Source organism: Castor canadensis, chromosome 11 (assembly GCF_047511655.1).
Source record: "Castor canadensis chromosome 11, mCasCan1.hap1v2, whole genome shotgun sequence".
Lineage (NCBI taxonomy): Eukaryota > Metazoa > Chordata > Mammalia > Rodentia > Castoridae > Castor > Castor canadensis.
Genome location: NC_133396.1, coordinates 53,857,914 through 53,871,479, shown reverse-complemented (window position 1 = coordinate 53,871,479; position 13,566 = coordinate 53,857,914). Strand labels below are relative to the sequence as shown.

At 45.3% G+C, this 13,566-nt stretch overlaps 1 protein-coding gene across 16 annotated transcripts in view; it reads left to right on the top strand.

Moving 5' to 3' along the window:
• Gas7 (growth arrest specific 7) overlaps nt 1–13,566 on the top strand; it is a 227,357-nt gene that overhangs the window by 208,053 nt on the left and 5,738 nt on the right. For all 16 annotated transcript variants that reach the window (XM_074046803.1, XM_074046814.1, XM_074046809.1 and 13 more), the window contains 4 exons: nt 5,366–5,494; nt 6,440–6,563; nt 11,450–11,529; nt 12,900–12,998. In XM_074046803.1, the coding sequence (XP_073902904.1) occupies nt 5,366–5,494; nt 6,440–6,563; nt 11,450–11,529; nt 12,900–12,998 (432 nt within the window). The remainder of the gene's footprint in view (nt 1–5,365; nt 5,495–6,439; nt 6,564–11,449; nt 11,530–12,899; nt 12,999–13,566) is intronic.

Genomic DNA, 13,566 nt, shown 5'->3' with positions numbered 1-13,566 from the left:
AACATATTCTTTCTCTGCTTGTTGTCTGGAAATACCAGACAACACCCAAGGGAGAATGTCTTCCTTTTGTTTTATTTGTTTTTGCAGAGTTTCACAGCAGATAAATGACCTTGTTTCATTTGGTTCTAAAAACACTTAGCATCAGGATGTTTTGGAGGACAGTGATGTCTGTCCTGTTTACTCCACCCCCAGTGGTCAGGATGGTACCTAGCCCATAGTAGCTGCTTAGTAAGTATTTTCTCAAGTGAGTGGGTGAAGTTCTCTGACTGTCTCCTCTCCACATCATCTTTTCAGGTCTGTTTTCTCTTAAGACATCTCCATATTTCCAAATGGCCCCGTCATCTCTTCTCTCTGACTCATATCTCCAGATTTCCTCTCAGGCTTTCAGCTACTTTTTCAGGGAAAAATAAACTAAGGGTGTTAGTGAGATAATTCACACTAAAGTGTGCAGGACTAATGGGACTAACCATTTGTATGCCTGCCTTTTAAAAGAAGAGAGGTCCTAGTGACCCTCTCTGCCCTCCCACTATCACCAATCATAAACAGTAGCCTCGGGGACATGCTAGAAAAGTGCTTGAACTCTTTGAGCCCTGCACACCTCCCGCCTCATGGTTAAATACTTTCTGAATTATTTGAAAGTAAATTTCTGAAAGCTGTCACTCCTCCTGGGGCTTTCCACATTCAGCACTCACTGATCACCTCACATTTCTAGTGCTGGTCCTACTCACAGTTGTAATTCCCTACTTTGAGGTCCCATGTGATATGTGTTGTTGGAGACACAGAAATGTGGCGTTGCACCTGGGTCTACTACCCACCCCACCCCAAGCTCCGCACACAGAAGGACTGAATGAATGACTCCAATGGCCCAGACTCGTGAGAGAGCTTTGTGAAGAGTTCTTGCCAGCCCCTTGCTTCTAAAGGATGTTCGCTAATCCCTGTCCCACCCCCTCCCCCCCACCACAAACACACTGAGTTGCCATCCGGGCATGAATGAGAATTCCTAGCTAACAGGAGCATACTCACCTCATTACACCAAAGAAAGGAGCGCATGATGGTGTTTTCCCCACACCACATACAAAGCAACAAGTTATTGTTAATCGGCAGACCATGCAGCTGCTCCCTGCGCCCTGCCCCAGCCCCTAGCCGTGCTGTTCTCTGGGACGCTAGGCAGAAACCTCCCTTGACTGGGTACACGCATGGAAGCTACTGTTGTTATGGGGTGGGACCAAAAGCCAGATCTGCGAGCTTCTGAGAAGTGTATCTGCTGGATCCCTGGGCATCATGGTAGCACTTACCCCCCACTAGCGGGACCCCTGATTCTTCATTGTTTTAGGATTTCCAACAGGTGGCAAAATGTTCTCCTGTGCAGTAGTGGTGTGTAAAACACACAAGATAAAATTCATCTCGCTTGGTTATATCACCCACCATGCAAGACAGCAACTCCATTCCATCATGAGAAGGGACAGCAATTACATCAGAGCCCTTGGTCAGGCCGCTAAGTGGAGCCAGCCACGGAGGAAGCGGAGGAGAGGACTGAGCATGCAGGAGGCTTGATCCTCAGACCTTTGCTTCTGACAACACTCTCCCTTCAGCAGACCAGTGGTGTTTAAAACACAGGACCTGGGGCTGGAGATGCAGCTCTGTGGCCGAGCACGTACCTAGCATGCCTGAGGCCCTGGATTTGATGCCCAGCACCACAAACACACAAAAACACAAGACCCTGTCCTCAAGCAATGCTCTGCCCTCGAGTGGCAACCAGTACAAGCTGGTCCCCCCAAATGCACAGAACATTTTAAGTTAGTGTCCACAGGACAGTGTAGACTTTATCATTCAGCCACCAGGAGGCTTAATGAAGAATGGTCCACAATCACCCCCAACAGACTTGGCCATGAGAGTTTCTATTGCTCCTAGCCGGTCCATCAGTGTTGGTGGCCATGGGCTGTCCTAGTAGCCACCTAGAGGTCACATGGTGATTCCTTGAGAGGATTTCTGTCATCCCTGGGTAATATAGTTTTGTATGCACAAAACGCATTTCCACTTCCGCAAGAGGCTTATGGATATTCTGCTCCAAATGTTCCTCGCCAGGGATAAAAGCTCTTTAAGAAATAGAATTTTATTCAAGCCATCTTTCTGGCTTTTCTAGTCTACCAGCTCAAGCCATTGCTAATACCAACACGTTGCTGAAGAAATGAGATTGCTTTATTCAAAGGAAGTTATACCTGACTCCAGCAGAAGAAGGAAAAATAGAAAAATCCCTACTGATGGGAGAAAATCTAATTATGCAATAGAGGCCAGGAATTCTGTCAGATTTGTAGGGACAAGGTAGACAGGATAATGAGTTTTAGCTCAGCGCTATCACTAACCAGCTTTGTGACCTTGGGCAAGTCACTTAGCACCCCTGGGGTTCCATTTCTTCATGTGTGAAATGAAGAGTTTGGATCAGATCTATGACTTTAAAATTACTGACTGTGACCAAAAGGAATACATTTCCATGGTCACCCAGAGCACACATAAATATTCTCTCTCTCTCTCTCTCTCTCTCTCTCTCTCTCTCTCTCTCTCTCTCTCAAAAATTCGTGCACTTACATGGCTGAAACAAATGTTTTGTGACACAGTACTTATCTATCTATCTATCCTTCTGCCTAAAACACACTCTGATATTTTCTATCCAATAGTCTCACCAAAAAGCTGGTCTTAACCCAATAAATGGATTTCACAACTCTTAGTCATTCACCATTTGAAAAACCCTGGACTAGACAGTCATTGCTTCCAACTTGGAATTTCTCTGATTCTCATCTGATATGCGAAGTGAAAAGAAAAAAGAAGGCAAAGAGGGCGAGCTTTGGAAAGGGGACTGACCCACTCCACTGGCGTGGCCCATCTGGTACAGGTCAGGCCAGTCCATGGGGACATGCTTTCAGGAAGGACTCCCCGTTAAGCAAAGATATTAAAAGCTAAGAATGAGTACTAAGGGATACTAAGCCATCTTTTGTAGAGAAAAAACTTATGTCTTCAAAAGTACTTAAGATAGAGATGGAGAATCGGTGGGACTGCACCTTTGCCCTTGACTTGCTTCTGACAGCAGCTAGCGTCATTTCTAGAATGTCATTTGGAACTTATGCAGAGCCTTTTGTTGTGATGGCAGATTTGTGGGCCCTTCCCCAAACTAAAATACATAATGTTGAGCAACCCTTCCAGGTCACTCCTGGGCTCGTGGAAGTCTGGCAGTCGCTTGATTTCCAGTTCCCCAGAGTTTCTAAGTCAACAAGCTGAGTTAAGCCTCGTAGGCTCTATCAGGTGCTGGTTCCCATGGCAGCTGATGCTACTCCTACTCAGCAAATGCCTCATCTATGCACATGAGTGCATTAGTCCGTTGTCTTGGCTATAATTGAACACCAGAGACTGGGTAATTTATCAAGAATAGAAGTTTATTTAGATCACAGTTCTGGAAGCTGGGAATTCAAGATTAAAGGGCCAGCCTCTGGTGAAGGCCCTCCTATTGTGTCATACATGGGGAGGGGGGGTATCACATGGCAAGACAGAGTGAACGTGTCAGCTCAGGTCTCTTTATAAAGCCAGCAGTCCCACTCTGATGGGCTCGGCCAATGCTAATACGTTCCCAAAGATCCACCTCCACACACACCATCAATACATGAATTTGAGGATGAAATTTTCAGCACTTGAAATTTTAGGGACACAATCAAACCCAAGCAATAAGAAAAGGGTCTGTTTATCCTCAGAGGACTCACGCTTGTTGTGTCTTACAAAAGCCACTAGATGGGGATGTTCTCCTACATACGAAAAATTCAAAACAAAGTAATAGGAGTAATTTACAACCAGTATCTGGGGCAGGGAGGGTCTGTTACTCTTTGAAAGTCATTCAAGAACATCCAGAGGATGGAGTAATTTGGGATTATTTTCTCTTCAAGTAGAGAAGGGTTCTCATCCTTGGTAGCTGTGGTTCCAGCACTGTATACATCAGTGGTCAAGCCAGGTGTGGCCTCTCCCCAGGGAGCTCACAGTCATGTCTAAGTCCTTTGCTTAGAATAAGAGCACCTAAGTCCTGGTGGTCTCTCTAGGCAAAAAAAGAATGTCACAAGAGCCTAGAGGAGGAGAGAAGTCACAGGGTTTCAGCTGGCATGTCTTCTGTCCAAGGAAGTAGTGTGGTGCTACCCATAGGCACCTTTGGGACAGGTGGAGGCTGAGTTGGGGATCCCTGGGGGCCAGGCCAGCAGGGTCAGAGGAAGACAAGTCACATGGAGAAGTTCTGGGAAGCTGGGTCAGGAGCTCTAAAAAGCTGAATAGGTGAGACCCCAAACTGAGTCCGGGCAAGCAGTGGGACTCCAATGGGAGCAGAGGAGGTACTAGGCTGCTCCTACCTCTGGCTTTGATCAGAGAAGGCCCTTGTTAATCTGTTTTCTTATAAAATAAGTGTCATGCTCAAATGAAAAGAAAACATTCTCAAAAAAAAAAAAAAAGAGGTGGGTGGGGTAGGAAAGAGGGAAGAAACAGACAAGAGAAAAGCTTAAAAACGTTATTACCCAACTCCCCTCAAGGCAGAAGCCTCTTTCTCTGACCCTCAGGGCACAATATGGTTCCTTTGGGTAAAGACAAAAGTGTGCCTGGTTCCCGTCCAGCCCTCTGAGTTGAGAAACCACCCCATGGGTGCCACTCAGGGCAGCTGCTCCTGTGAGTTACCAGCAGGCCCCAGGCAGCTCCCACCATGGATTCCTCGAGGTTTGGACCATGTATATTCTAGCTCCCTGGCTCATAGAGAATGGTCAATAATTAAAAACAATCCAAGATAGCTAATTAAATGGTGTGCTTTCAGCAGTTATTTGTTGAACTGCATTCAGCAGTCACTGTGCCAAGTGCTGGGGGACACAGATGGGTGACATACCAGCATACCAGAAAATTCAAGCTAGACACCCAAGCAAAGCCATACACGAGGCTGTGGGGACAAGTGTGAGAGATGGTACAGATCGAAATTAGCTTCATTTAGGCATTCCACAAAGTAACACCTTTGAAAAAAGGTAAATATATATGATAAACATTAAGAACAAAATTTTAGAGAAGAAGCAGTTGTGGAGGCTAAAAGAGAAAAGTGTTAGCTGGTGGGGGATTTGGAATGTTCCAGACTAACCCATTTATCCCATAATATAGATGCTGGGGTCTGGGAGCTAAGGTGATGACTTGTGTAAACAGAAACCTGATAGGTGACCACTTGTCTCTAGATTTCCTGTTCAGCCAGGCCCCAACTTCTGCGGGAATCTGCCCACCCCAATCCCACATCCCTCCCTTCCACCACCTTGTCACAGCAAACACTATGAACCCTGAGTGTGACCACTCCATCTTCCCTCCACAGCTTCACAGTGAAGTAGAGAAGCCCCTGATGAATTTCCGTGAGAACTTCAAGAAAGACATGAAAAAGTGTGACCACCACATTGCTGACCTCCGCAAGCAGCTCGCCAGCCGCTATGCCTCAGTGGAGAAAGTAAGAGGCCAGGACACCTGGCTGGATGGAGATGTGGGGGCTTAGCGGAGAGGGTGGGCCAGGGAACCAGCTGTGGCGATGGGTGTCACAGCAGAGGCCTTTGTCCCATATGGTCCAAAGAACTCCTACCTATGCAAACAGCAGATAGGAAATGCTTCCCTGTAGCATTTGGATGAGAGCAAGAAGAGACTGCAGGTGCAAGGGTGGCTGTAGTGAGCACATGAAATTAGGCAACCCTTGTTCTTGTGGCTCCCATGCCTGATGTGCCCATGTGGCTGCTGTGTGTGGGCCTGGCGTACAGAATCTCTTCCAATGAATCACCACGCCTAGATGCCTGGCCACTTACCTTCTTGTGGGTGGTCAGCCTGGAGGGAAGGTGCTGACCCAGTGCCTAGAGAGCAGAAGGAAGCAATTACCACTGTGGGCTCCCAAGATCCAGCCAGCTGCCTCCACCAAAGCTTGGAGCTGCAGGTGGTGGCCAGTAGGGTGAGCTGCCATGAGGACCAGGAGAAGGACAGGCAGACATGGTAAGGGACAAGAGGGTCAAGGCTCTAAAATAGGGTGATTTGTGCTGCCAGTCTGCTGGAAGGTGACTCAGATTACTTTCATTGTACCTTATCACCCTGAGGGATACAGATTTCAGGACTGGGTCCAGATGCATGTTCCATTGCAAACATGACCTGTGAGACTGATTTGGGTCAAGTCTATATGCTGCTGGAAGAGACAGGGATGAGAGGAGCCAGGTTGCAGCTCCCTGCCTAGTCAGGAATGATCTGGAGGTGTCACTCTGGCTACCTGGGTCCCTTGGAGTCACCTTGGCATTGTCCACACAATCAGGGAAAATGAAGGATTTGTACTGGGAAGATGGGCCAGGCTGCATGGCCCTTGATGTCCCCTGGTTCTGACTTTTATAAACAGCTTCTCTGTCCTGTCTTTGGACCCCAGGCACGGAAAGCCCTCACAGAGCGACAGAGAGACCTGGAGATGAAGACACAGCAGCTAGAGATCAAGCTGAGTAACAAGACAGAGGAGGACATCAAGAAGGCACGGAGGAAGTCCACGCAGGCTGGTGAGCTCTGGGCCGTGTGCCTGACCAGGTCACAGGAGTACAGGAGGAGGCTGGAGATGGCAACTTTACCTGGGAGCTTGCCTCTCTCCCTGTGCGCCTTTCTTCCTGTCTTCTCCTTCCAGTGCACCATCTTCTCTCCTGCCTGCCTCAGGTCCAGGGATCTCAAAGGATGAGATGTGGGGATAGAAGGGAAGCAGGCCAGGCTGTTCCCAGGCATGGTGGAGCTGGGTGGCCCATGCTTTCCCCAGTCATGGCCTTTTAGCTTTTCCACCTCCTGCTCCAAGAGCTCACGGCCCTATCTCTGATCAGAGCCCACAGGAGTGCAAGCCCCACCTCCCACTCACCCAAGCTACCCCACCTCCCCAGGGAGTGACAGCTGAAGGTGGACTCCTCGCCAGGAGAACAGAGGTGGCATTTTCTTAATGAATAACCAGATTTCAGCTTCTCCCACCTGCCCCTGGTGAGCCAGTTTATGCTGCCACCCAGTGGTAAAAAATAGCTAATACACAAGAAGGAAGGGAAAAGGCTGGTCAGAACCAACAAAACAATTCAGTAACTATTCCTAAAGAAGCAAGTTTTAAAACATTCAAAGGCAATACATAATGCCTAATTAAGATGTATGCTGTGGAAATAGGGTTTGTGTGATATCTAAGTCCCTTTCATCTCAACTTCTGGTGAACCTGTACAGTTAATTTCATTATAGAGTGAAACAAACATTTTGAAATAAAGTGAGATAGAACTAAGTCAACTAAAAATATGTGGTATAAGCATAGCATTTAATATAGATAAATTATTGGGTCTAGAGGTGTTATAAAATAGTTTGATTCATAAAATTATTTAAAAATAAAATTAATATTGCAAAAACAATACAGGTTCATGACAAATATTTTAATCAGCACACAAGAATATAAAATGTTATTTGCCAGAAATAGTCCCCATAAGGCATCCTGGTGTTTCAATGTTTTAGGATATTTAAATTTCAACAAATTGGATCTGAAACAAATTTTCCAAACTTATTATTTAATTAGCATAGATGCAGCTCTACTTAGCTCCCTCCAAATCTACTTATACATCCATTCATGCACATGAGACGTTTTTAATGGTTGACCAATGTCTAGCTGTACGTTCATATCCAAATGTATTTCATCATTCCTCAAAAAGACTTTTAGGACTTTTAGGTTCCGTCCGAGTCTTTTCCAGTGGTGTTAGTTATCATAACTATAGCTTTGTGTGTGCATATGAGCAGATTTGCATAGAGAGAGACTGTAGATGCTGGGTCAGAAGGTTTTATTCATTTTGATGAATAATTCCAAGTTGCTTGCAGAAAGATTGCCACCAATATCATCCGTGAATACCTGTTCCTTAAATGCTCATCATTATTGCCTGTTACCAAGATTTGAAATCATGAGCGTGCTGGTGAAAACAGTATTTTATAGCCAGGTGCTTTGTTTTTAATTTGCATTTCTCTATGACCATGTCTGAGCATTTTAAAAATATAAATCATGTGTTACTTTTTTTCCCCTGTGACTAACTGACTCATAGTCTATCCCCATTTTTTTGTTGAGTGGTTGGTCTTGGTCTTATTGACTAATTGACAAAGATTCTTTATGTTAAGGAGATTAACCCTTAGTCATCTTGCAAATATTTTTCTGAGATTTTCAGAAATCTTTTAATTATCAGAATCTTTTAATATTTCAGAAATTATCTTTTAATTTTGTTCTTTGTAAAAAATTTTTTTTCCTTGTTTGTTTGACTGTTGTTGCTATTTTTCTGTATAGAAGTATTTTTCCATGATGCCTAGGTTTGGGGAGGACTGACGTAGGAAGACCTTCCACTTAGTTTTTTCTAAGTCACCTGATTTCCTTTTTCTTACTTTTTTGGGGGTGGGCGAAGGGTGCTTCAGGTGTTTATTTTGTTTTGTTTTCTTGAGATAGGGTCTACTGTGTAACTCAGGCTAGCCTGAGCCTTGCGTTAGCCCAGTCTGATCTTAGATTTGTGGTCCTCCTGCCTCAGCTTCCTGAGTGCTGGTATTTTAGACTTGTGCCACACTCCCAGCTTGTTTTAATTTTTGATAGCAAAATATCCAACCCCCAGGCTTCTTTTTCCTCACTCCAGTGCCCTAGCCGTATCCCATAGGCTCAGATTTATGCCGTTTTCATTTCTGCCATTTTCAAGACATGTTGCTTTTAGGTTTTGATTTCATCTTTTTTATTATAAATTTTTTATTAGGATATAGTCATTATATGGGGGGATTCACAGTGACAATTCCGACTAGAGTTATGTTGTACATTATTTACATTGCCCTCATCGTCTCATCCCCCTCAACCCCCTTCCCACCCCAATTGAAAGCAATTGTAAGAGATTTTTTAGTTCTGTTTCATATAGGTATATGAAAGCAATCAACCATATACCGTCACCTAATCTTCCTTCACCCTCCCTTGATTTCATCTTTGAGCCAAGAAACCCTTTACATTTTCCTGAGCAGGGCCTTTGTTTCCCTTGTTCTCGAGTCCACTATTTCTTCCTAGTTTTATTGCATTATTGTCAGATGACATGTCTCTTATTTCTCTCACTTGTAATAATTTTGTGATGAAAATCCCTAGACCTACTTTTTCAAAAATACTGCCTTCCACTGGAATTTAGCTCAGGGGTAGAGCCCTTACCTATCATGTGCAAGGCCCTGGGTTGTATCCCCGGTACCACCAAAAATAAGTAAATAAAATTATATTTATTGAACATGTACTGTGGACCAGCCCAGCCTACAGGCTTTAGAGCTTTGTCTTTAGTCTTTATACTTCCCCACAAAAAGGCATTTTAATGGTCTTTTACTAGTGAAAAAAATTATGGAAGAGAAGATAAAAAATCTTGCCCAATGCCCACGGTTGTGGTTCTGCAAAACCAGAGTTCAGACCTCTCTTATTCTAAAGACTCTGTTTGTCAACATTTTGCTGGACAGCTTGCTGCTTAGGAAATACCACTTCTTGCCTCCTTTTCCCATGCCTCCCTCTCCCTCATCTTTTGCAAGGCTACTGGAAGAAAAGACATCTGGATCCTCAGAGGACTTAACTTCAGATTGTCAACATCATCACTGTTGTTGCTCATATTAATATTCTGCTGGTTGTGCAAGTCTTCATTCCAATTGCTTTACCTATTTATCAATGTGCTTAAACTTTGCAATGACTCTATAAAGGTACAGTTGTTCTACCTATTCTATAGGTGAAGAAACTGAGGCACAGGCAGGTTCATTGACAGGGCCAAAGTCATACAGCTAATAAATAGAGGAGCCAGGCAGATAACCCAGGCATTCTGGTTCCAGAATCCACCTTCTCAACTGGCACTGTTAGAAGGATCCAGTTCCCAACCATTGGGATACCATTGAAAGGAGACACCATCTTTCACCTGCTCTGTCTCCTGGTGCTGAGGAAGTTCCTGAAGCATGTTCTCAAAATAAGGACTTTCAGATAGAGTGCTGGGAGTTTCATATTGAACATTCGTAGGGTCATATCTTGACCTCATCCTCCCATTAGACATGAGCTCCTGGTAGAAATGGGTTTGCAGAACAGCACCCACACTCTTTCCTTTGGTTCAGCACCTCTTGGAATGAAAGGGCCAGTCATTAGCCTTGTTCCAAAAGCAAAGTGAAGTTAACCCTTGACTTGGGCTCTATTTCTTAAGGCTCAGCTCTCGTGGTGGGCAGCCTTACATCCCAGTGTGGCACAGTTAGTGGGTGAGAGAGCACAGGTTAGGACTTGGGTCACATGAGCACAAATCTCCCTGTTTTCTTCTATTTTCCTAGAAGATGAATGAACAAGAGTGATGTTAGAGGAACGACTTTGAATCTATTTGAATTTAGAATTAGAATTCTACTAAAATTTCTAGAATTACTAGAATGAATCAGTTAGCTTTTAGGTTGGCTCATGAGCTTTTCCCAACGTGAGCAAAGACCATGATGCCTTCTAAGTGATCAGGAAGCTACATTTAGGCAAAGCTGTGCACTTGAGTGGTTGTTCCTCCAATGATAATGTGTGCACAAGTATCGCTGGAGGATCTGGGGTGCATCTAGGGTTTCTGCATGTCTTACCAGCTCCAGGGGGCACTGATGCTGCTGGTACTTGAACTGTTCTGTGTAACAAGGTTCTGAGGTGCTAATATGCTTAGTAATATTTGCATTACTTCATCGTTCTAGTTCTAATTACAAAATGTTTCAAACCTGCATATCATTACAGAAGCAATATAGTAGCCATTGAGATTTGATACTTAAGTTTGTTCAGATTGCTGTGCTATGAAATGAATGCTACTGAAAGAGTTAATTCCCTCTTATTGACTCTGTCTCTGTTTCTCAAAGTACCCACTCCAGTGCCTGGTTTTGTACTGTTACTTACACAGGGACCACCAGGCACTTTACACTATGATTCAGAATGATCTTCTGTCGCATTCTCACACACATGGATGTGACTTTTCTCTTTTAATGCTAATTAGTATGCAGTCGCTTATGACACATTTTAAACAATCAGGATTCTCTAATGTGAAAGCAAATTGCTATCTTTAGAGAAGGAAGCATTTCTTAGGCTTAAGATGGGGTTTGGGGCAGGTTGGGGAGAGTCTTAGGAATCACTTTCCCTTGCATACATACTCTCTCTTAATGAGAAACCCCCAGCCGGAATTCTTAGTGTCTGCAATTGAGTTCAGATGGATGCTCTGAAGCTGGTCTCCTATGGTTCTGGATTGTCCCCTTCCTTCATTTTCTCTGCTCTCCTCTTCTTTTCACTCCATCCCCCAACTTTCCAATGGCTACCACGACCTCAGAGATAGGAGAGGATGTGGACATGGGCATAAGACAAGATGGAGCATAACGGAGCCTCATGGTGCCCATTGTTTTTTTCCAGGAGATGACCTCATGCGCTGTGTGGACCTCTACAACCAGGCCCAATCTAAATGGTTTGAAGAGATGGTGACCACCACACTGGTACGTGATCAGTGATGTGTGAGCATGCCAGTATAGAAGCTGACACACAGACAGCCCTGGGCAGGTGGCAGTGGCACAGGGGAACGAAATAGAGGTGACCACAAAGATAATCATTATATCCATTCTAGGGCCCATACATTCAAATCCCTGCTTTAGCACCCCCTGCTCTCTGAACTCAGTAAGGGCCAGGTCTTGTTATGTCATCCTTGGGCTGTCCTCAAGGGGTCAGGATCCATCAGGGACTTCCCTAACTGAGCTGATAGTGGTCCCTTTAGGATAAACAGCCAGGTAGTAGAAAGTGACAACCTCCCTCCACCCTCACACACAGAGAAGAGTTGCAGGTCCTTGGTATGAGATCCTTACAAGGCCTATGGATGTAGAGAGGCCTCTGACCAAGGCAGCAGACCCCATGGTGCTCTCCTGAGAATTCCCTATAAAGAGATAGCATCTCCTTGTTGGTCAGGACCTGCCTGAGTGAGACATGAAGTGTGGCTTGCAGATGGGAGAGGAGACCTGTGCCAGTTGCTCATTCCATCATCATACTGCCCAAAGCCAGCCCTGTCCATCTAACACAGGACCAACCATTACCTTCCCAGGGGCCAGCCCACCAGGGCAGATTAGAGGCCTCCTCCAGGTCAATGACCTGGTTTTCTTCCCCATTAAGCTCCTAATTAAGCCCCCCCGCCTTTCCCCACTTCTTGGTTAATCACCTGGGCACTGACCTAGTTATACACAGGATTAACAGCCTAATCCCATAAATTCCAAAGACACAGAACCATCTAGAAACCAACAGACAAGTCTTTTCTACTCTTCCCATTGATAATGGCTGCTCCACTCCCAGTCCACTCTGACTTCTCCACCTGGTCTCTGCTTCATCTCTATAGAAGCCTGGGGACAAAGCCCCAAGAGTTTGAGGGGCTCAGCAGCTCCCACATGTGTCCCATCACTTCACTTTGTCAGGGGGTACAGAATCAAGCTTAAGAATACAACAGACCCAGGTTCAAATCCTGTTCCTCCTGTAGTCCCATGTTACTTTGGGCAAATGGCTCTTCCTCTCTGAGTATCAGTTCCTTGTTTGGAAAATGGGGATAGTCACAGAATCTCTCTCTTAAAATCACAGTAAGATAATGTGTCTGAAGCTTTTCACCCTCTGTCTGGCAGAGCTGGCTTTCAGCAAATTGTGTCTGCTCCCATAACTTCCACCTCCTCCCAGAGCTGGGCTTGTTCTTCATAGGAACCCAGAGGGTCAGATGTAGTTGAGGGTCAGGGCTTTGTGTTTGGGGAACATGGGGGTCTGAGACCCACCTGGTGGGAAGAGCCTCAAGTTAGGGGCTATACTCAGTGGTCTCTGGTCTTTTCTCTCTTGGCAGGAGCTGGAGCGACTGGAAGTGGAGAGGGTAGAGATGATCCGGCAACACTTATGCCAGTACACACAACTGCGGCATGAGACGGACATGTTTAACCAAAGTGTGAGTTCCCATCTTCAGGCCATGGCCAGCAGGAGCCTGGGGGACGAGGGGCCAGGAAGAGTCACCTGGCACTGTGCCATGGCAGGTTAAGTGGTTACTGCAAATGAACCTGTCCTGAAGCGGGCAGTGGCTCCTGCTTATGGGTAAGCTCTTGGGATGGATTTGTTAGGATTACCCCAGATGCCCACATGATCCATCCCTAGTGCTTGAAATATATGCTCTTGTGAACTGTTACCTGGGGAGAAAGGCACTTGTAATAGTTCAAACAGCTGAAAATATTATTGTCTGCCATGGTTAATGCCTTAAAAAACAAAACAAAAATACAACTTCTAGACCTATTCAAGATAGCTAAAGCTTCGGTTCCACTTATCCTATTCTTCTGGTGGCCAGGGTGGAGACACGTAGAAGAGGTCACAGCCTTTAGGACATCCTGCCCTCTTGTCCAGGCTAGGATCTTCAGGGTAAAAAGCAAAGTTAGACCAGTTCTGGGCTCCAGTTTTCTCAGATGGGGACCTGAAACCTTTCAGAGAGGCTGCTGTGGTTGGTACCCAGGCAACATCAGCATGGT